This window comes from Leptonychotes weddellii, chromosome X (assembly GCF_054177405.1).
Source record: "Leptonychotes weddellii isolate Sample4059 chromosome X, ASM5417740v2, whole genome shotgun sequence".
Taxonomy (NCBI): domain Eukaryota; kingdom Metazoa; phylum Chordata; class Mammalia; order Carnivora; family Phocidae; genus Leptonychotes; species Leptonychotes weddellii.
In genome coordinates, this window is record NC_138385.1 from 51,302,153 (window position 1) to 51,324,036 (window position 21,884).

Genomic DNA, 21,884 nt, shown 5'->3' on the forward strand with positions numbered 1-21,884 from the left:
GTCTTACATCATTATTTGCTAGCAACAGTAGGTATTTTCTGATTTTTTTCCAGTTTTTTCTAAATATAATGGAAACAATAATGGTAATGGATGAAGCCAAAATGAAAGATAATTTAACAGAGCAAAGAAAATATTTTTTACTAATGAATCAGTATTTTTGAGATCCCATTGCATGTAAAGTGGTGTATAAGAAATACTTTTAATTATGTGGGCGCCTGGGTGGCTCAGTTGGTTAAGCGACTGCCTTCGGCTCAGGTCATGATCCTGGAGTCCCAGGATCGAGTCCCACATCGGGCTCCCTGCTCAGCAGGGGGTCTGCTTCTCCCTCTGACCCTCTTCCCTCTCTTGCTATCTGTCTCTCATTCTCTCTCTCAAATAAATAAATAAAATCTTTAAAAAAAAAGAAATACTTTTAATTATGTATTATTACATCATTCTAAACTACAAATAAACAGAACATTTGAAGACCTCTTTTATATTAACTGTCTAACATCCCTTTTCTCATAAACACATAATCTTAATATTTTCTTTTGGATTCCCTGTGTCAAACAGTTAATGTTGGTGTCTTTCCTCTGTGATTTTTCATATCTTCCTGTGTCATTTCCCAGTGGTTGCCCAGTGGACATGCTACAGTTCCTGTAAATTTTGAGAGTGGTAATAAGTATACTTAATACTCAGAGGAAATTAGAGAGTCCAGTGGAGAGTTGTCTGACAATGAACCTTTATAGTCATTAATAAACAATTTTAAAAGAGAAATAAGCCAACTTAATTTTAGAAAAAAAAACGAGTCAATAAAAAGTCTCAATTTGACAAGTATTTTGTTTAAAGATTTATTTATTTATTTTAGAGAGAGTGAGAGAGCACACGTGTGCATGTGTGCGCAAGTGAGCAGTGGGAGAGACAAAGAGAGAGGGAGACAGATTCCTCGCTGAGTGAGGAGCCTGACAAGGGACCCCATCCCAGGACTCCGAGTCCATGACAAGAGCTGGCTACCTAACAGACTGAACCACCCAGGCACCCCACAATTTGACAGTTATACAAAGATTAAAGCTCAACTTAAGAAACAATTTATCAGGGATGCCTGGGTGGCTCAGTCGGTTAAGTGCCTGCCTTTGGCTCAGGTCATGATCCCAGGGTCCTGTGATCGAGTCCCACATCAGGCTCCTTGCTGAGTGAGAAGCCTGCTGCTGCACCTGCTTGTATGCGCTCTCTCTCTGACAAATAGATAAGTAAAATCTTTTAAAAAAAAGAATTTATCAATCTTTAGAAAAATAGTTTTTAAAGTTAGTAAATTCATAGAAAGTATGTAGAATTTGATGTGCTGAGAAAATATTTAGGCAAGAGGAAATAAGTATATAAAATTTTAAATCAATGTGAAATTGTAGGACTGAATGGTTGGAGAGAAACTGTAAAATATCAGGTTTGCCTGTGTCATATGAGTAGTACAATTTAAATTCTATAGCATACTAAGAAAGTAGGATCTTTTAGGGTTGAAATGATTGGAGAAGGCTTTTGTCAAAGAGGTGGTATTAGACTTGGTTATGAACAGTTTGGTAGACATTTGATAGGCGAAGATATAAGAGAATGGGGCTGCAGTCAGAGGTAATAATATAGCAAATGCAGAGTCTAGGGCAGGTTTGCACCACTCATATGATATAAGCAATCCTGATTTATAAATATGTATGCAACTGTTTGCTCTATCCTACAAAATTATAAAAAGCCTTAAGGGCAGAAACCATGTAATATAAATTTGCATGCCACAGGGTTTTGCATTTTTACAGGTTAGTCTACAAAACCAAATATATGCTAGATACGAATTTGGTGAGTATATGTGTTCCAGTGTTGACACATTTTTTCATTCTCTTCATATTTTTTTTTCTTATCCTTATGAGGCAATCCTCATCTTGAACCCAGTTTTTATGTTTGCATTCTAACTCTTGGAAAATAAAATGATTGAAACATATCTAGGCTTACCCGATAATGCTTTCACTTTATGTTATAAGGGCAAAAACAGGCATCTAGAGCATCTAGGGATGATCCCAACAACTGTGGGCAAAGGAAGCAATTTAAATGTCTTTTTTAATTTACCTACTTGAATCAGAATACAGTGAGATTAGAAAAGGGAAGTTGAGCTGTAGTCAAACAGTCTTATACTACCTAATCTGTTTAATTCCACAATGTAGGTGTCTGGGGAAGAATGGGCAAAAATAAAAATGATGGGTTCCTCTGTTAGGCTGTATTTTAGTTTGAAGGGATGCTTTAGCATTATGTAAAAGCTATGACTATTTAGTTTTTAAACTGGCAATTCCAATTTTTTAGTCCATATGAACACAGATGAAATTTTTCCTTTGAGTAACTGTTCAAAATATTAATTTCGTTTTGTTTTTTTATTTTTTTAAAGATTTATTTATTTGACAGAGAGAGAGAGAGCACTCAAGCAGAGGGAAGGGCAGAGGGAGAGGGAGAGGAAGAGGGAAAACATCTCAAGCAGATTCCCCACTGACTGCGGAGCCTGGCACTGGGCTCCATCTCACCACCCTGAGATCATGACCTGAGCAGAAAGCAAGAGTTGTAGTCTCAACTGACCAATCCATCCAGGCAATTAATATTAATATCCTTTTTAAATTAACCTTCTAGAATAGGGATTTGGGCTGTTGTTGGAGCACTTTTAAACCCAATTAGCTGTTACAACAACCAAAGCAAGGTACTCTGAGAAATGCTTTGCGACCTGGATCCTCCATAATTATCCCCAAGTACATTATTTACCAATTCCCACCCCCACTCCCACCAATTTAGGTCTCAGGAACTAACTTTGGAAGGCAGATAAAAGCCTCTTTTATTTTTTTCTATTTTTTAAAAGATTTTATTTATTTATTTGAGAGAATGTGAGAGAGAGAGAGAGACAGAGAGAGAGAACGTGCACAGGAGCAGGGCAGAGGGAGAAGGAGTGGGAGAAGCAGACTCCCCTGCTGAGCAGGGAGACCAGCGCAGAGCTCGATCCCAGGAGGAAAGCAGACTTAACTGACTGAGCCACCCAGGCTCCCCTAGAAGCCTCTTTTAGAGTAGAAATCCACCTAAGGATGGGTTAAACTATGGTGAGGTTAAAGAGGCACTCTCCTAAGGAGTGCATAAAATATAAGGAGAACCCCAAAACTCAGTAATGAAGTTAAATATTTAATGTAAAAAAGTCTATGATGAACAAAATATCAAAATTAAAACAAAAACAAAAACAAAAATAAAAACAAAACAAAAAACCGACAGGATCCTACCTTGCACTTGCATGACTCACCTCAATCGCCTCACCCTAATCTGAGTTTTTGGTTCATCCTTAAATTGAGTGCCTTATTAACATAACATAATAAAAATAATTGAGTGCCTTAATTGACTGATCATAGCCAGGCTCTGAGTCCTAAACACTTTTTCGTGTGGCCTCTTTCTGAGACCCTTCACTAAATGCCACCTTTGGTTTCAAAACCTATCGTATCAACACTTTTCCTCTGGATAGACCTTTGGTATTACAAACTTCACTCGAGGTCCCATTCTTGGTGCACTCTTGCCAAGTGGGATAACTGTTTATCAGGTGTCTGCACCTTCAGGCTCTTCTGCTCTTCCAGCTCCCAGTTTTTTTTCGATTCTCCACCTGCAGGAGACACACCATTTTGGCACCCTCCTCTGCCAGGACTGCAACACTACTTTGGCGGGAAGTTCCCACAACCAGAGAAAGAGCTCCAGCCTTTTCTACTTTCTGAGTGAATGCTCCCCTCAGTTCATTTTCATCCTCCTGCCAGAGGTAGAATGTAAAGACTGGAGCCTAGACTCAACCTGGTCTCAAAAACACTTTCACCCTGGAAATAAGTAAAAGTGGAGGTTTTGGAGATTGTGGAGAAAGCAACTGCAGTGACTTTCGCCTGCCATTACAACATAAAAGAAAAAAAAATCAAGACAACTCTGGCTTTCCCGCCGGTCTTAAGCTTGAACATTTTACATTTATCAAGTCCGCGTGCTCCTCCACCACACGAGCGGTCTGAAACGCCAGCATTAAGAGGGCTTCTGGCAAGTCCGTGGGCCACGCCCCTTGGGCAGATCAGTTTCCTTTATTGGTCTGACAGTCTGTCACTCAAATCTGGCTCCCACTCCTGCTAACCATTCACGTAGTTTGGTTGCGTCTTGGTGTATTTAATGTTGCCAATAACGAGGGATTTTTTTTTTTTTTTTCGAGCCGAGTACAGGTCGTGCTGCAATTAGTTCATTGAAAACTCAGTTGCTCTCTGAGCGCTTGGACAGAGACTGCTTTCGGCTTTTTTTCTGCTGATTGTTAAGATCTCCTATAGAGAGCTGCAACAATGCCCAAAAGAAAGGTAAGCGAAATGGGAAGATAGAAAGGGGATTAGCGACTGAAATACATATTTCCTAATCCGCAGAGATTTTTTTTTAAAAAGCATTTTCGCTTCTAGTTAGATTTTGTGATGTACTGAATGGAAGAGGAAGGAAGGGCAAAGAAAGATCGGTGTAAGATTTAGGATGGTCTTGCATGCAACTAGTAGTTCACTTTCGGCTTGTTTTGTTTAAGGGAAATAAATCGTTTAAGAGGTGTCTCCATGCTGAATTATAAACAGCCATAGCGCTGTGCTGTCGCTTCCTACCCCACCCCCCTTCCTCCGCTTACCCTATTGGAGAACACTTCTTTCAACCGCACTTCCAGGCACCAGTTTCCTCCTCAGCCTCGGGCTTTTCTCCAGGAACCGTCCCGTTTGGGGTAACTTAAGCCACGGCTTTCTCCCGTATTCGCCTTTGTTCTTCCCGTTTTCTTTTTCCTTTTTTTTTTTTTCCCCTTCCCTCCTCCACTTCTTGTCATGCCAGATGGCTATGCAATGGTAATCCTGTGCCATTAGGCGGCGCAGACTTCAAACTGCCCTAGAGAAGGGAGAGATTCACCTCTGCAATTAGCAACTTTAGGGCTAAGACATCTGGGGTTCACCAAACTCTGTGCGTAAAGGTGGAGAGATGGCAAGAGAACTGAGTAAGATAAACTATTACTGATGTTGGGGTAGCATGGATTTGTTCCCTTTTAGACATGCAGAATTGATCTGAGCTATTCCAGGGCTACAGGTATTCTGCAAACCCTCACTTCAAAATTTGTGACTCCTCTCTTGGACAGGAGATAAATTCACGCCAGGTGTTTGTTTGAATGTTTGTTTGTTGTTGTTGTTGGGGGGAGGGTCCCTTAGAAGTGAAATCAAATGCTGTTTCATTGCTTGACAAAATTGTAAAACACTGCGCTGATGTAAAGCATTGTGACTGTTTTGATATTATTCCTATTTATCCGTCTACCATCCCTATTTCTAGAACATAGGAGTAAGACCGAAATTCCCCCATGCTCTGGGGCTGTGAGTATGAATCATGTAATAGCTTGATAATTCCCAGGCTGAAGGGCTGCTCAGATACAGAAAGCAATGTTTTTGATAACCATCCCCCTTCCTGAGATTCCCGCCGCTGAGCTTTTCTAGGTTTGTGCAATGGGTCGTGCTATTTTACGGAGCTGAGAGCAACCTTGTAGCAGGTAGTGGCGGGAAGTTTTAAAATCAGTGGCCGGCTCCTCAGAATAACGCATTGACATTGCAAAGGTTCCTTCCAAAAAAAAAGAAAAAGAAAGAAAGAGAGAGGGAGGCAGACAAAAGAAAAAGAGAGAGAGCGAGAAGAAAGAAAGAAGAAAGAAAGAAAGAAAGAAAGAAAGAAAGAAAGAAAGAAAGAAAGAAGAAAGAAAAAGAAAGAAAGAAAGAGAAAGGAAGAAGAGAGAAGAGAAAAAAAGCATTGAAGCATTGTTGGGGTTGTAGTTCTTGTATGAAAAACTTGGAAAGAATTGTCCAGTCAGTAGAGAGAATCCAATAAGTACAATTGCATATAAAACATAAGGCAAAACAGGGAAATTGCATGAAGTTCCGCCTTCATTCTGCTGGCCTCCACACTTGTTTTTTTTTTTTTTGGCTTTAACACTGGCTACAGCAGGTGGATTTTAAAATTTAAAAGGTTTGTTTTTAGGAGATGCAATTTACACAAAAGGATGGAATTGACTATCAGTTGTGTAAATTTCTGTCTTGAGAATGGATTTGCATCTTGGTGCACATTTGCACGTTAGTGGACAGCAGTATGTAGCATGCTACTAGGAAATAACGCATGGCTACTTGAGCCAGAATCCAGGAAAAAAATCATAAGTGCTTATGTTACAACTGTAATCCATGCAATATTTTCTGATCTATGTGTTTATATCAATGATCTTATTCCTGTGTGGTTTTCTCGTTTGTATAGGCTGCCGGTCAAGGTGATATGAGGCAGGAGGTGAGGTTTTTTTTGTTGTTTTCTTTTTTAGTCTTAGAATCTGTCTGAAAAAATCCACTTGCTTTATGAATTTGAGACACATAAACAGCTAAAAAATTGGCGCTGGTTTGTATATTTGTACCATATAAGAACCAATATGGTATGCCTATGAGCTCTTTCAGAAGTATAGCAGGTATTGAAAATTCCAAACTTCTTGGAATTTAGGACCTTATGCTTAAGATATGGAGAGAGCTTCTTCCTTTTGAAAAAAAAAATTGCTTTGTCAGTTTGCAAGAAGGGGCTATGTTTTTATTTCCTTGTTATTAGCCATTGTGTTCATTGAAGTTTAATTTGGGATTTTTTTTTTCCTTATCTATGTAAAGGGTCCAGGGGAGGGAAAATAAAAATTTATATTTCTACTACATTTTCTACTCAAGTTCAAAACTTCTTCTGTAAAAACAATGTTCATGTAGTGTTATACTAAATATTTTCACAATATAATAAATCTAGTTTTGTATATCCATAATTCTATTAACTAATTATTATTATTTTTTTACTTATAGCCAAAGAGAAGATCAGCCAGGCTGTCTGCTGTAAGCGGTCATTTAAAAAAAGCTTCTCATGCATTGTAAAATGTTAAAATTCAGGGAATTCTGGACAATACTAGTTATTTTATACAAGATTTATTTTGGATGTCTTTTTTTTTTAAGATTTTATTTATTTTGACAGAGAGAGACACAGCGAGAGAGGGAACACAAGCAGAGGGAGGGGGAGAGGGAGGAGCAGGCTCTCCGCTGAGCAGGGAGCCCCATGCGGGGCTCGACCCCAGGACCATGACCTGAGCCGAAGGCAGAAGCTTAACGACTGAGCCACCCAGGCACCCCTATTTTGGATGTCTTAGTAAAAAACTTTTACACCAAGGAAATGTTTGATTTTTTTGGTTTTTTTTCCCTAATGCTAAATAAATATTATTTCCTCAATAAATTGTTTCCTAAATAAACACCCATTTATTTAAATTAAAAGGTTGGATTTCATTATTAGTGATCTTTCTTCAATTATGATTTCCTGCCCCCCCCATGACTTGTGTTTTTTGATGCAGATGCCTGTGCCCATTACACCAGAGTTGAAGCCCAAAAGAACATCAACTCCAAAGGTAAATATTCAACATGCAATGCTGAGAGAAGATTGCTTTACTTCAGAAATAATTTTTTTGGAAAGACATGCAGCTGATCATTTTGCTTTCTTTATTTCCTGTTTAGTTAGTAATATATTACATTATACCATATGGTACATGTAGGCTTTTTGAGTAAGGATATTTGTTCATGCTCTGTGTTTCGGCATTTTCATTAGGAAGAAACAAAACAAAATTTTAGTTGGGTAGACCTGTAAAATGTACATGCCTTTGACATCATATAGTCACAACACCAATATTCCTGGGAAAACAAAAGGTGTAAACTGTAGTAACCAAAGTAATAATAGGAGTAACTAACATTTGATAATACTTTACAGTTTGCACAGTTTGCAGTGTTTTCACATACATTATTTATCTATTTATTTATTAAAGATTTTATTTATTTATTTGACAGAGAGAGAGACACAGCGAGAGAGGGAACACAAGCAGGGGCAGAGGGAGAGGGAGAAGCAGGCTTCCCGCAGAGCAGGGAGCCAGATGTGGGGCTCGATCCCAGGACTCTGGGATCATGACCTGAGCCGAAGGCAGATGCTTAACGACTGAGCCACCCAGGCGCCCCTCACATACATTATTTTTAAATGAACACAATTGATTTCATATAGAATTATATACTCTGATGTTGTGGCTAACAACATGAAAAATAGAAATAGCCTCAATATTAACTTCACTTCCCCCCCTATATTTATATTTATTTATTTATGTGTAATTATGTGTAAATATAATACAATTAATTTTTAAAATTGCTTTATTGAGGTATGGATAATATTTTAAAGATTGGTTAAATTCCTAAAATCATAAAAGGTTAAAGCTAGGAGGAACATTAAAATCATCAAATCCCATCATTTTGTGATTGGAGAAACTGTAAATTATAGTCATATTTATAAAATGCTTTGAATTCCTTCATTAAAAAACTGCTAAAACTAGGGCAAGTGAAGTTTTAGCAACAATGAGTGACAACAGAAGAGAAAGGTTTTTAATTTTTTTTCTCTATTTCACATTTCAAGGTCACTATTCTGTAAAATTAGGTACCCAATTTATAGGTTATTAAGATAGTTGGGGCACCTGGGTGGCTCAGTGGGTTAAGTGTCTGCCTTAGGCTAAGGTCATGATCTCAGGGTCCTAGAATCGAGCCCTGCATCTGGCTCCCTGCTCAGTGGGGGAATCTGCTTCTCCCTCTCCCTCTGCCCCTTCCCCCCCACTCATACTCTCTCTCTATCTCAAATAAATAAATACAATCTTTTAAAAAAAGATCTTAAACACTTTATTTCCTTTAAAAATAGAAGATAATGCTACGATAAAACAAATACTATATAATAATGGACTTTAAAATGCATTAACTTACTTGGCTCTCAGTTTCTTATGTGTTAAAATAGTAATAATATACCTATATTGTATTTTATAGTTTCTAAAGCAATTTTACATATATTTTATCATTTGCTCCTTATAACATCCCTAGGAGGTAGGTGTTATTACACTTTTTTACATATAAAAGACATGCACAGGGCGCCTGGGTGGCTAGTTGGTTAAGCGACTGCCTTCGGCTCAGGTCATGATCCTGGAGTCCTGGGATCGAGTCCCACATCGGGCTCCCTGCTCAGCAGGGAGTCTGCTTCTCCCCCTGACCCTCCCCACTCTCATGCTCTCTCTATCTCATTCTCTCTCTCAAATAAATAAATAAATCTTTAAAAAAAAAAAAACCTTTAAAAAAAAAAAAAAAGACATGCACAAAGAGATTTATACTTTTGCTCAAGATCACATCAAGTAAGTAGCAGATCCAGAATTCAAACACAGGTTTTCTGGCCCTTAATCCAGTGCTATTTACACACATAGGCAAAGAGCTTTCTTGGTCATGATTCAAGTCATTTCAAACTTGTAGATACATATATTGAGTCACCTCTGTCCCCAGGTTGTCTCTTTCAAATATATCTAAAGCGATGCTCTTGCTAACATAGTATTTCTCTTAATTATTACCACTGGAAGCTTTGCTATCAACAAAACCCTGTTGCTAATTATTAGACATGACAGATAAACTCCCCCTCTAGTCAAAAAGAGTTAATTTGTCAAAGTCTAATCTGATGCAATTAGCTCTGAGTGGACACTGGTCAGTATTCTAACTTGTTGCTTCTCTCTAAAAGAAAGTTTATTTGATTTATATCAAACCCATTATTCATTTTTTAAAAGATTTTATTTATTTATTTGAGAGAGAGAGAGCACAAGCAGGGGGAGGGGAGGATGGGGGGGAGGGGAAGGGAGAGGGACAAGCAGACTCTGTGCTGAGTGTGGAGCCCTACACAGGGCTCAATCCCAGGACCCTAAGATCATGACCTGAGCTGAAACCAAGAGTCCCACACTTAACTGACTGAGCCACCCAGGTGTCCCAGAATATTATTCATTTTTAATGCTGCTTTAGGTTTAGGATGAAACTAAAAGTGTCAAGTGATATTTTTGTTGATATTAAGTTTATATGGATATTTTAAAGCTTTCTGTAAATCATTACAGCAGCTGGTAAAGTAACTTGGGCCATTTAATTAACACATCAGTTAAGTTGTATATTTATTTTTATTACTCTGTGTTGCTGGACAGAAACTGAAGACAAAAAATGCTTTGATGGAAAAAAATACAGATGCAGGTGTCAAAGCAATAGCTGAAAACAAGGAAGAAGAAGTTATTAAAGGAGAATGTAATGATGAAAATGCTGAAAATGGAGAAGCCAAAATTATGGAGGTATTTTACAATATTAACAGATCTGTCCATTTGAAATTTTAACAACGGGTGCTGCTGAAAGAAATCTTATTTGCCTTGTACTTTAAAAGTTGAGAAACATTAAATGAGTAGTGGTTCTATAGTGTCTTAGTCCATTCCAGCTGCTATAACAAATACCACAGACTAGGTGACTTATAAACAACAGAAATTTATTTCTTACAGTTCTGGAGGCTGGGAAGTCCAAGATCAAAACATATATTTTGGTGTCTCGTGAGGACCTACTTTCTGTTTTTTACACAGCAGCCTTCTTGCTGTGTCCTGACATGATGGAAGGGGAGAGAGAACTCTCTGGGGTCTCTTTTGTAAGGGCACTAATCTCATCCATGATGGCTCTACCTTCATGACCTAATCACCTCCCATAGGTCTTATCTCCAAATACTATCACATTGGGGATTAGGTTTCATCATATAAATTATAGGGGACACAAATATTCAGTTTATGGGATATAATATAATGGTATCTAAAGGGAAAATAAGAAACTGAATTTAAAATACATGAATTTACAGGTATGGGTAGTGGGAGTAGTGGATTAGCAATGCTATTAAGAGAATTAAGATAATAATGCCAGGGATCATGATTTATATTAAATACAGAGCAATCCTCTACTACTTTTGCCGGCACATGGGCTGTTTGTAAATCCCTTTCCAAGATCATATGATTCTTTTTCCCCTGCAGACTGCAAAAAAAATCATTATGTAAATGTTTCCTATGGGTCTCTATTTGCATATTTAATACATATCTTATTTTTAGGTATTGTAGCAAAACAATGACAATGAGATATAGTACCCAATTTACAAATCAAAGCTGTGCATTTAGGGAAATTTTTTTTCTAAGCGATCCTGTGTTACAAGGTAAAACAATTTTCATTTTTACTTTGTTTATTTTTTAATTTAAATTGGTTAATATGCAGTGTAATAGTATTTCAGGTGTAGAATTTAGTGATTCATCACTTACATACAACAGCCAGTGCTCATCACAACCAGTGCCCTCCTTCATACCCATCACCCATTTAACTGACCCCTCAACTACCTCCCCTCCAGCAAACATCAGTTTGTTCTCTATAGTTAACAGTCTGTTTTCTGGTTTGCCTCTCATTCTTTTTTTCCCCCATATTCATCTCTTTTGCTTCTTAAATTCCACATATGAGTGAAATCATATAGTACTTGTCTTTTTGTCACTGACCTATTTCACTTAGCATAAGACTCTCTAGCTCCATCCACATCATTGCAAATGGCAAGATTTCATTCCTTTTGATGGCTGAGTAATATTTCATTGTGTATATATATACCACATCTTCTTTATCCATTCATCAGTCCATGGACATTGGGCTCTTTCCATAATTTCGCTATTCTTGATAATGTTGCTATAAACATCAGGGTGAATGTGACCCTTTGAATCAGTATTTTTGTTTCCTTTGGATAAATACCTAGTAGTGCAATTGCTGGGTCATAAGTTAGTTCTACTTTTAACTTTTTGAGGAAACTCTGAAAGGTTTTCCACAGTGGCTACACCAGTTTGCTTTCCCACCAACAGTGTAAGAGGGTTCCCCTTTCTCTGCATCCATGCCAACACCTGTTGATTCCTGTTTGTTAAATTTAGCCATTCTGACAGGGATGAAGTGATATCTCATTGTAGTTTTGATTTGTATTTCCCTGATAATTAAGTGATGTTGAGCAACTTTTCATGTGTCTTTAGCCATCTGTATATCTTCTTTTTTTTTTTTTTAAAGATTTTATTTATTTATTTGACAGAGAAAGACACAGCGAGAGAGGGAACACAAACGCGGAGTGGGAGAGGGAGAAGCAGACTCCCCGCCGAGCAGGGAGCCCAATGAGGGACTCGATCCCGGGACTCCAGGATCATGACCTGAGCCGAAGGCAGTCGCTTAACCAACTGAGCCACCCAGGCGCCCCATCTGTATATCTTCTTTAGAAAAATGTCTATTCATATCTTTTGCCCATTTCTTAACTGGATTATTTGTTTTTTAGGTGTTGAGTTCCATAACTTCTTCATATATATTGGATACTAACCCTTTATCACATACATCAATTGCAAATATCTTCTCCCATTTTGTAGGTTGCCCTTTAGTTTTGTTGATTGTTTCCTTTGCTGTGCAGAAGCTTTTCATCTTGATGAGGTCCTAATAGTTCATTTTTGCTTTTGGTTCCCTTGCCTTGGGAAACATATCTAGTAAGAACTTGCTTTGGCTGATGTCAAAGAGGTTATAGCCTGTGTTCTACTCTAGGATTCTGATGTTTTCCTGTCTCACATTTAGGTCTTTCATCATTTTGAGTTTATTTTTGTGTCCGGTGTAAGAAAGTGGTCCAGTTTCATTCTTCTGCATGTAGCTGTCAAGTTTTCACAACACCATTGTTGAAGAGACTTTTAGGATATCCTCTCCTGCTTTATTGAAAATTAGTTGACCATATAGTTGTGGGTCCATTTCTGGGTTTTCTATTCTGTTCCATTGATCTATTTGTCTGTTTTTGTTCCAGTACCACACTGTCTTGATCACTACAGCTTTGTAATATAACTTCAAGTCTGGAATTGTGATGCTTCCAGCTTTGCTTTCTTTTGCAAGGTTGCTTTGGCTATTTGGGATTTTTGTGGTTCCATACAAAATTTAGGATTGTTTGTTCTAGCTCTTTGAAAAATACTGCTGATATTTTGATAGGGATTACATTAAATGTGTAGTAAGCTTTGGGTAGTATAGATATTTTAACAGTATTTTTTCTTCCAATCCATGAGCATGGAATTGATTTTCATTTCTTTGTACCATATTCAGTTTCTTTCATCAGTGTTTTATAGTTTTCAGAGCACGGATCTTTTACCTTTTTGGCTAGGTTTATTCCTAGGTATCTTATGGTTTCTTGTTCAATTGTAGATGGGATTGATTCCTTCATTTCTTTTTCTGCTCCTTTATTATTGGTGTATAGAAATGCAACAGACTTCTGTACATTGATTTTATATCCTGTGACTTTACTGAGTTCCTTTATCAATTCTAGAAGTTTTTGGGTGGAGTATTTTGGGTTTTCTCTATATATTATTATCTCATCTGCAAATAGGGAAAGTTTGACTACTTCCTTGCTGATTTGGGTGCATTTATTTCTTCGTGTTGTCTCATTGCTGAGGCTAAGACTTCCAGTACTATGGTAAATAGCAATGATGAGAGTGGACATCCCTGTCTTGTTTCTGACTGTAGAGGAAGAACTCTCAGTTTTTCTCCATTGAGGATGATATTAGCTGTGGGTTTTTCATATATGGAGTGTGTGATGTTGAAGTATGTTCCCTCTGCCCCTACTTTGTTGAGTTTTTTTTTTTACAAAATGAGTGTTGTACTTTGTCAAATACTTTTTTTTTTTGCATCTACTGAGAGGATGATATGGTTCTTATCTTTTCTTTTATTAATGTGGTATATCACATTGATTTATTTGCAAATATTGAATCACCCTTCCAACCTAGGAATAAATCCCACTTGATCATGGTGAATGACTTTATCAATGTATTGTTGGATTAGGCTTGCTGGTATTTTATTGAGAATTTTTGCATCCATGTTCAACAGGGATATTGGCCTGTAGTTCTTTTTTTAGTGGAGTCTTTATCTGGTTTTGGTATCCGTGTAATACAGGCCTCATAGATGAATTTGGAAGTTTTTCTTCCATTTCTATTTTCTGAAATAGTTTGAGAAGAATAGGTATTAACTCTTCTTTAAATGTTTGGTAAAATTCACCTGTGAAGCCATTTTGCCCTTGAAATTTTGTTTTTTGGGAAATTTTTCATTACTGATCCAATTTCTTGGCTGGCTATGGTTCTGTTCAAATTTTCTATTTCTTCCTGTTTCAGTTTTGGTAGTTTGTATGTTTCTAGGAATTTATCCATTTCTTCTAGATTGTCCAATTTTGCGGCATATAATTTTTCATAATATTCTCTTAAAATCATTTGTATTTCTGTGGTATTGATTCTTATTTCTCCTCTTTTATTTGGGTCCTTTCTCTTTTCTTTTGGATAAGTCTGTCTAGGGGTTTATCAATTTTACTAATTTTTCAAAGAACTTGGTTTCATTGATCTGTTCTACTGGGTGTTGTTGTTGTTGTTTCTATATCATTTATTTCTGCTGTAATATGTTTTTTTAAAGATTTTATTTATTTATTTGACAGAGAGAGACACAGCAAGAGAGGGAACACAAGCAGGGGGAGTGGGAGAGGGAGAAGCAGGCTCCCCGCAGAGCAGGGAGCCCGATGCAGGACTCGATCCCAGGACCATGGGATCATGACCTGAGCTGAAGGCAGTCGCTTAACCAACTGAGCCACCCAGGCGCCCTCTGCTGTAATATTTATTAATTCCCTTCTTTTCCTGGATTTAGGCTTCATTTGCTACTCTTTTTCTAACTTCTTTAGGTGTGAGTTTAGGTTGCATATTTGAGATTTTTCTTGCTTCTTGAGATAGGTCTATATTGCTATTGCTTCCCTCTTAGGACCACTTTTGCTGCATCACAAAGGTTTGGACTATGATGTTTTCATTTTAATTTGTTTCCATATATTTTATTATTTTCTCTTGATATCCTGGTTGCCCCATTCATTGTTTAGTAGGATGTTCTTTAATTTCCATGTATTTGTGGCCTTTCCAAATTTTTTTTTCCTTGTGCTTGACTTCAAGGTTCATAGCGTTTTTGTCTGAAAATATGCATGGTACGATCTCAGTCTTTCTGTATTTCTTGAAGCTTGATTTGTGACCTGGTATGTAATCTATTGAGGAGAATGTCCCATGTTCACGTGAAAAGAATGTGTATTCTGCTGCTTTAGGATGAAATGCTCTGAATATATCTGTTAAGTCCATCGGGTTCAGTGTGTTATGCAAAGCCATTGTTTTCTTGTTGATTTTCTGCTTAGATGATCTTTCCATTGATATAATGGGGTGTTAAAGTCCCTTACTATTATTGTATTATTATCAATGAGTTCTTTTTATGTTTGTTATTAACTGTTTTATATATTTGGGTTCCCTCATGTTGGGTGCATAAATATTTACAGTTGTTAGATCTTCTTGTTAGATATACTCCTTTATTATGATATAGTGTCCTTCTTCATCTCTTATTACAGTCTTTGGTGTAAGATCTAGTTTGTCTGATATAAGTATGGCTACTCCAGCTTTCTTTTAATGTACATTAGCATGATAAATAGTTCATCACCCACTCACTTTCAATCTGGAGGTGTTTTGTGGTCTATAATGAGCTTCTTATAAGCAGCATATTGATGGGTCTTGTTTGTTTTTGTTTTTGTTTTTATCCATTCTGATACCCTATGTCTTTTGATTGGAGCATGTAGTCCATTTACATTCAGAGTAGTTATTGAAAGATATGAATTTAGTGCCATTGTATTACCTGTAAAGTTGCTGTTCCTGTAGATTGTCTCTGTTCTTTTCTAGTCTTTGTTACTTTTGGTCTCTTTCTGCTCAAAAGGTCCCCTTTAATATTTCTTGTAGGGCTGGTTTAGTGTTCATGAATTCCTTTAGTTTTTGTTTGTCTTGGAAACTATTTATCTTTCCTATTCTGAATGACAGCCTTGCTGTATAAAGTATTCTTGGCTGCATTTTTCCCATTTAGCACATTGAATTTATCATGCCAGTCCTTCTGGCCTGCCAAGTCTCTTTGGACAGTTCTGCTACTAGCCTTATGTCTACCATTGTAGGTTAAGGACTTCTAGTCTCGAGCTGCTTTCAGAATTCTCTTTATCTTTGTATTTTTCAAGTTGCACTGTGATATGTAATGGAGTTGACCTTTTTTTTTTTTTAATTTTGAGGGGAGTTCTCTGTGCCTCTTGGACATGAATGCCTGTTTCCTTCCCCAGATTAAGGATGTTCTCAGGTATAATTTGTTCAAATAAACCTTCAGCTCCTTTTTCCTGCTCTTCTTCTTCTGGGACTCCTATAATACGGATATTATTTTGCTTTGTGTTATTGTTGAGTTCCCTAAGTCTACCTTAGTGATCTGATAGTTTTCTTTCCCTCTTCTTTTCAGCTTCCTTATTTTCCATAATTTTATCTTCTATATCACTGAATCTCTCTTCTGATTCATCCATGCTCATTTCTAAGGCCTCCAGTTGGGACTGCATTTTGATTATAGCATTTAATTTCGGCCTGACTACATTTTAGTTCTTTTATCTCTGCAGTAAGGGAGTCTCTAATGTCTTCTATGCTTTCAAGCCCAGCTATTATCCTTATAATTTTTGTTTTAAACTCTATTTCAGACATCTTATTTATATCTGTATTGATTAAATCCCAGCTGTGAGTACTACCTCCTGTTCTTTTTTTTTTTTTTTGGTGAATTTGTCCATCTCATCATTTTGTCCAGAAAAAAAAAGAAGAAAGAAGAAGAAAGAAAAAAATAACAATAACTACAATAGCAACACAACAAAAACAAAACAAAACAAAAAGAACTAAATCCTGGTTGTGTTTTGGTCTACTTGTTAAAAGAAACTAGATCCCAAGATAAGAACAAAAGAAAAAATATATATGTATATGTTAAAATAAATTTCAATGAAAAGAAACACAAAACAAAATATACATATATATATACATATATATTAAAATAAATTTCAATGAAAAGAAACAAAGAGCAAAACATATATATGTATAAATATATAGTATATATAAAAATAAAATTTTAAGAAGAATAAAAGAAAAGTTGAAAAAATGAGAAAAATGAAAAAAATAATGATAAATAAAAATAAAAGTACAAAGGAAGCTAGATACTATTTCTGCTAGAGCTGAAGCTTTGCAGCACTCTATGATCAGTAAACCTGGTGTGAGCAAATTGCTTGTGCTGGTCTTCTGGAAGACGGGCCTGTTGCACTGATTCTCATGTGGACTTGCCCTAGTGAATATGTGCCTCCAGTGCACAGGGAGGCAGTACTTAGTGTAAGTGGCTCTGGACTGTTTTGGTGGCACTGTTTTGCTCCCTGAAGTCTTTCAGCACTGAGGGGTGGAATGAATAGGGTGGTGCCCTGTTCTCTAGCCATGGAGCTGAAAATTTGCACCCCCAGCTCTTCAGTGAGCCCTCATTGAAGAGCAATCAATCATCTCTCCCTGGTTTCTGTCAGAACCTTGTGTTCACCCTGCCTATGTCCAAACTTTTTTTATCTCAGGCATGTGAATGAGTTTCAAAACTCTAACTTTTAGGGACTCCCATAGCATGGACCCCTGCTCTTCCCCCTGGGTAGGGTCTTGCCAAACTTCTGCCTTTTGCTGGACTTGTCCTGGGAAAGTGGTCCCACAACTGCACAGTGGTTCAAAGTTTATGGCAACACAGAGCAGAAAGCTGGCACCTAGACTCGTTGTTCTCAGCCAGCTTCCCTGCTCCTATGCCTGGGAACAGAGCAGCACTTAGGCACCACCCATTATTCACGGGACCCAGGGGATCCTCAGACCATGGTGTCACACCTGGAATTCTGCCCCGCTCTTCCACCTGAGCACCTTTAAGCCAGACACGTCCTCCACTATAGCAGACTTCTAAACATTCTGATTTTGCACTCCGCTGCATATAATACAATGCGGGTAGGCTCCTTAAGCAGGCTCCCTCCCCTCTCCTGTATCAGCAGCTATATCACACCAGATTCAAGTCCCTGCACCTCCTACCTTCTAAAAAGTGGTCACTTTTCTACTTGTAGACTTGCAGTATTTGTTCTCTCAGACCTCTGATTGATTTCTCCAGTGTTCAGAATGATTTGATAACTATCTAGCCTTATTCAAGGGATGAGACCAACTTAGGGTCCCCCTACTCCTCTGCCATCTTAACTCCTTCCTCTGTCTTGCTGCTTTTAGATTTTTTTTCTTTATCACTGTATTTTGCAAATTTAACTACAATATTTCTTGGTGTTGGCCTCTTTTTTTTTTTTTACTCTTGATGGGAGTTCTCTGTGTGTCCTGTATTTGTATGTCTGCTTCCTTCCCCAAATTAGGGAAGTTTTCAGCTATAATTTCCTCAAATAAACCTCCTGCCCCCTTTTCTCTCTCTTGTCCTTCTGGGATTCATATGACATGAATATTATTTTGTTTGATGGAGTCAATGTGTTCCTTAAGTCTACTCTCATGTTCCAAAATTTTTCTTTCTCTTTTCTGTTCAGCTTCATTATTTTCTACAGTTCTATTTTTTGTATCACTTTTTGTTCTGTTTCTTCTATCCTTGTGATCATTACATATAGTTAGTTTCAAATCTCAGTTATTGCATTTTTCATTTCAGCCTGATTGTTTTTTAGCTCTTTTATCTCTCTGGTAATGGTCTCCCTTATGTCTTCCATGCTTTTTTCAAGCCCAGCTAGTATCCTTATGATTGTTGCTTTAAATTCTGAATCAGGCATATTACTTACATTTGTTTCTGTTAGATCCCTGGCTGTGACCTTTTTTTGTTCTTTCTTTTGGAGTGAATTCCTCTCTTGGCATTTTGTCTAGGTCTCTGTCTTCTTCTCTGTGTTAAGAAAGCCTGTTGTGTTTCCTTTTCCTGACAGTAATAGCTTTATGAAGAAGAGGTCATATAGTATCCAGGGCCTGGCCCTTCCAGAATTTTCTCTTGTATGTGCTGTGTGCACTCTGCTGCTGTGTTTTGACTGCTCTATCCCCAGGTCAGTAGTCTGCAGAGGTTCTCCTTGCCTGCAGTGGGCAGTGTTTGGACCTTGGCCAGAGTGTGGTGAGTTTTTACTAGGTATGCTCTGGTCTGCTTGCTAAAAGAGACTTGATACTAATTCCACTAGAGCTGAAGTTTTGCAGAAGTCTATGGTCAGTAGATGTGGTGCATGCAGGGGTTTGTGCTGGTCTTCTGGGGGAGGGAGACCACTGTGCTGGTCCTTAGGCATACTTCCCTGAGAAAATCGGTACCAGCAGAGTACAGGGGGGCAGATCTTGGTGTAAGCAGGTTAGGAAGCCAGTGTTGGAGTTGTGCTGTTTCCTAAGATTAGTTTATGCTTAGGGACAAAGGAGGGAAATGGTGCCATCCTGCTCCTCTGTCACTGGGTACCTCTAAAACTCCAGTCTTTGAGCCCCATTGGTTGCAAAAGGTCACAAAAATCAGCCCTTCTCATTTTCCCAGCCAATGGCTTTGGGGAAGTGTTCTCCTTCTGTGTCTCGCTGTGCACACCACTCTCTCTCACCTTTCTCTATGACCAGGGCTCCCTTCCCTCCATAGCACCTACTATCCATTTCTCCCCCAAACCATGTGTTCATAAATCCTGGCTTTTCAATTTGGCTTCTCCTCTGCTTCTATTTGTGCAGTTTGTTTTATCAGTCCTCAAGTAGATTTCTTGGGTATTTAGAATGATTTGATAGTCACCTAGCTGTGTTTGAGGGACAAGGCAAACCTAAGGTCCTCCTAGTACATGGCCATCTTAGGTCTTCCCCCACAGTCTACCCAATAAAAGACTTTTCAAGTAACTTTTTTCAAAGAAAACCTAAATCTCACTATTATAGAAACAAAATATTATTTCCTCAAGGAATGCATTTTGTTTACTCATTGAGAATTGCTGACATAGAATATATGCCATCTTTTCTGTATTTACTCTGTTTCCCATATTTGTAATGAAAATTCTGTATATGAATACATTTTCCTGAATTCATTGTTCCAAATATCTATTATACATGTTTGTGTGGAGATATTTTAGTTAATCCTATTTCTTAGAATGTTTTCCCTATCTTGTGATATTTAGGAGGTGTTTTTCACAGGAAAATTACTTTCTTGTAAATGAAGTATCATTCTTTTCTAAAATAGATATAATTCTGTCTAAATACTTAAGGAAAATAGTTCAAATTTTCAAATATAATCTTTTTAAATTTTCTCTGTACATATAGGCACCAGCTCCTGAAAAAGAACTTGAGGAAATGAAAGAAGAAAAAAATGAAGATGTTGAAGAAGTGGGAATAGAAAAGAAGGAAGTAGTGACAGCAGCAGGAGAAGATGAAAAAGATCAGGAAGGAGATGGAGAAGACCAAAACAAAAAAGAGGAGAAAAGAGAAGATGGGAAAGAGAACAAAGATGGAAAAGGAAAAGGAGATAGAAAAGAAGATGAAGATGGAAAAGAAAAAGAAGATGGAAAGGAAGAAGAAGAGAAAAAAGAAAAAGGAGATGAAAAAAAGAATGAAGATGGAAAAGGGAAGGGAGAAAATAGCAAAGAGGAAGAAGAAAAGGAGAAAGAGAAAGGAGATGAAAAAGAGTGTGAAGATGGAAAGGGGAAAGGAGAAGATGTCAAAGAATTTGAAGATGAAAAAGACACAGGAGAAGAAAAACAGGAAGAAGACAGAAAAGAGAATGAAGTTGGAAAAGAGGATGAAGATGGGAAAGAGGAGAAAGGTGGAAATGAGGAGGAAGCTGGAAATAAGCAGGAAGGTGGAAATGAGAAAGGAGAAGAAGATGGAAAAGAGGGCAAACATGGAAAAGAGGAAGATGGAACAGAAGAAAATGGAAAGGGAGATGGGAAAGTTGGAGGAAAGAGAAAGGAAAGTAAGAGGAAGGCTGAAGTGGGAAAAGAAGTAGCTGAAAAAGGAGAGGTCAAAAACGAAAAAAAAGAAGAATGTCAGAGTATTGTTTAAAGCTGCCCTATATAGTTTCATAATTGGTAATATGTGCCTCCATGTTGTAATGTTAATAGAGATAAATATTTTTATCAAATATTTTATAAACACAGCTTTTCTTTAGCATCAGTTTAATTTCAGAACATCTTCATACTGATTATTAGTCACAAAGTAGCTAACATGAAACCTTTATACATTTTGTGATCATAATAGAATATATAAAAATATGCTTTCAACTTTGTCAGTGAATTTCCTTTTGTGTAACTTATGTGTTAAATCTTTGAACTTTAATTTTACTCCTATATGTGATAATTTCACAAAGTGGGGAGATCCAGAAAAGTTTCTTCCAAAATTCTTGTGGTTCTCTAGGTTGCTTTTATAAAAAAGATTAACTATTTTCTGTAATGCAAAGAGTTAGAATTCTTTCTCAGATATAACTTTATTATCAGCTTGTGAAGAAATAAAATTGCAATTCCATTTTTTAAAGATTTACAATTTTTTTTCAGAAGGGCAGTTCTGATTATATGTGTATCCATAAAATTTTACTAGATTGATCTTAATAAAAATTCTCTTCAAAAATAATTGTAGTTTTTTATATCTCTAAAAATATAGTTAGTGAAATATTATAGTGCTTGATTTTTTCTATTGTGATGTTCACAAAAGTGTTAATTTTTTTTGCACTGAAATAAAATTAACATAAAATTTACCATTTTAACCATTTCCAATTCAGTGTTTTTTTAGTGCATTCACAATATTGTGCAACTTCCACCACTATCTAATTCCAGAACATTTTCATCCAAATAAAAAACAAAATACCAATTAGCAATCTCTCCATTCCCAATCCTCTCCTCACCTGTCCCTGTTAACCGCTAATTTAGTTTGTCTCTATAGATTTGCCTATTCTAGATATTTCATACAAAAGGAATCATGCAATATGTGGCCTTTGTGTCTGGCTTCTTTCACTTAGCATAATGTTTTCAGGTTCATCCACATTAGCATGTATCATTACTTCATTTCTTTTTATGGCAGAATAATATTATATTCCATTGATATGCTACATTGT

At 37.1% G+C, this 21,884-nt stretch overlaps 1 protein-coding gene across 1 annotated transcript; it reads left to right on the forward strand.

The window, feature by feature from the left end:
- The first annotated feature begins 4,149 nt into the window (after positions 1 to 4,149).
- LOC115939068 (uncharacterized) lies at positions 4,150 to 21,527 on the forward strand. The gene is made up of 6 exons (XM_081808587.1): positions 4,150 to 4,358; positions 6,307 to 6,336; positions 6,879 to 6,908; positions 7,415 to 7,468; positions 10,091 to 10,231; positions 20,102 to 21,527. The coding sequence occupies exons 1-6, from the start codon at positions 4,344 to 4,346 to the stop codon at positions 20,837 to 20,839; spliced, it is 1,008 nt and encodes a 335-aa protein (XP_081664713.1). The 5' UTR covers positions 4,150 to 4,343; the 3' UTR covers positions 20,840 to 21,527.
- The last annotated feature ends 357 nt before the right edge of the window (positions 21,528 to 21,884 follow it).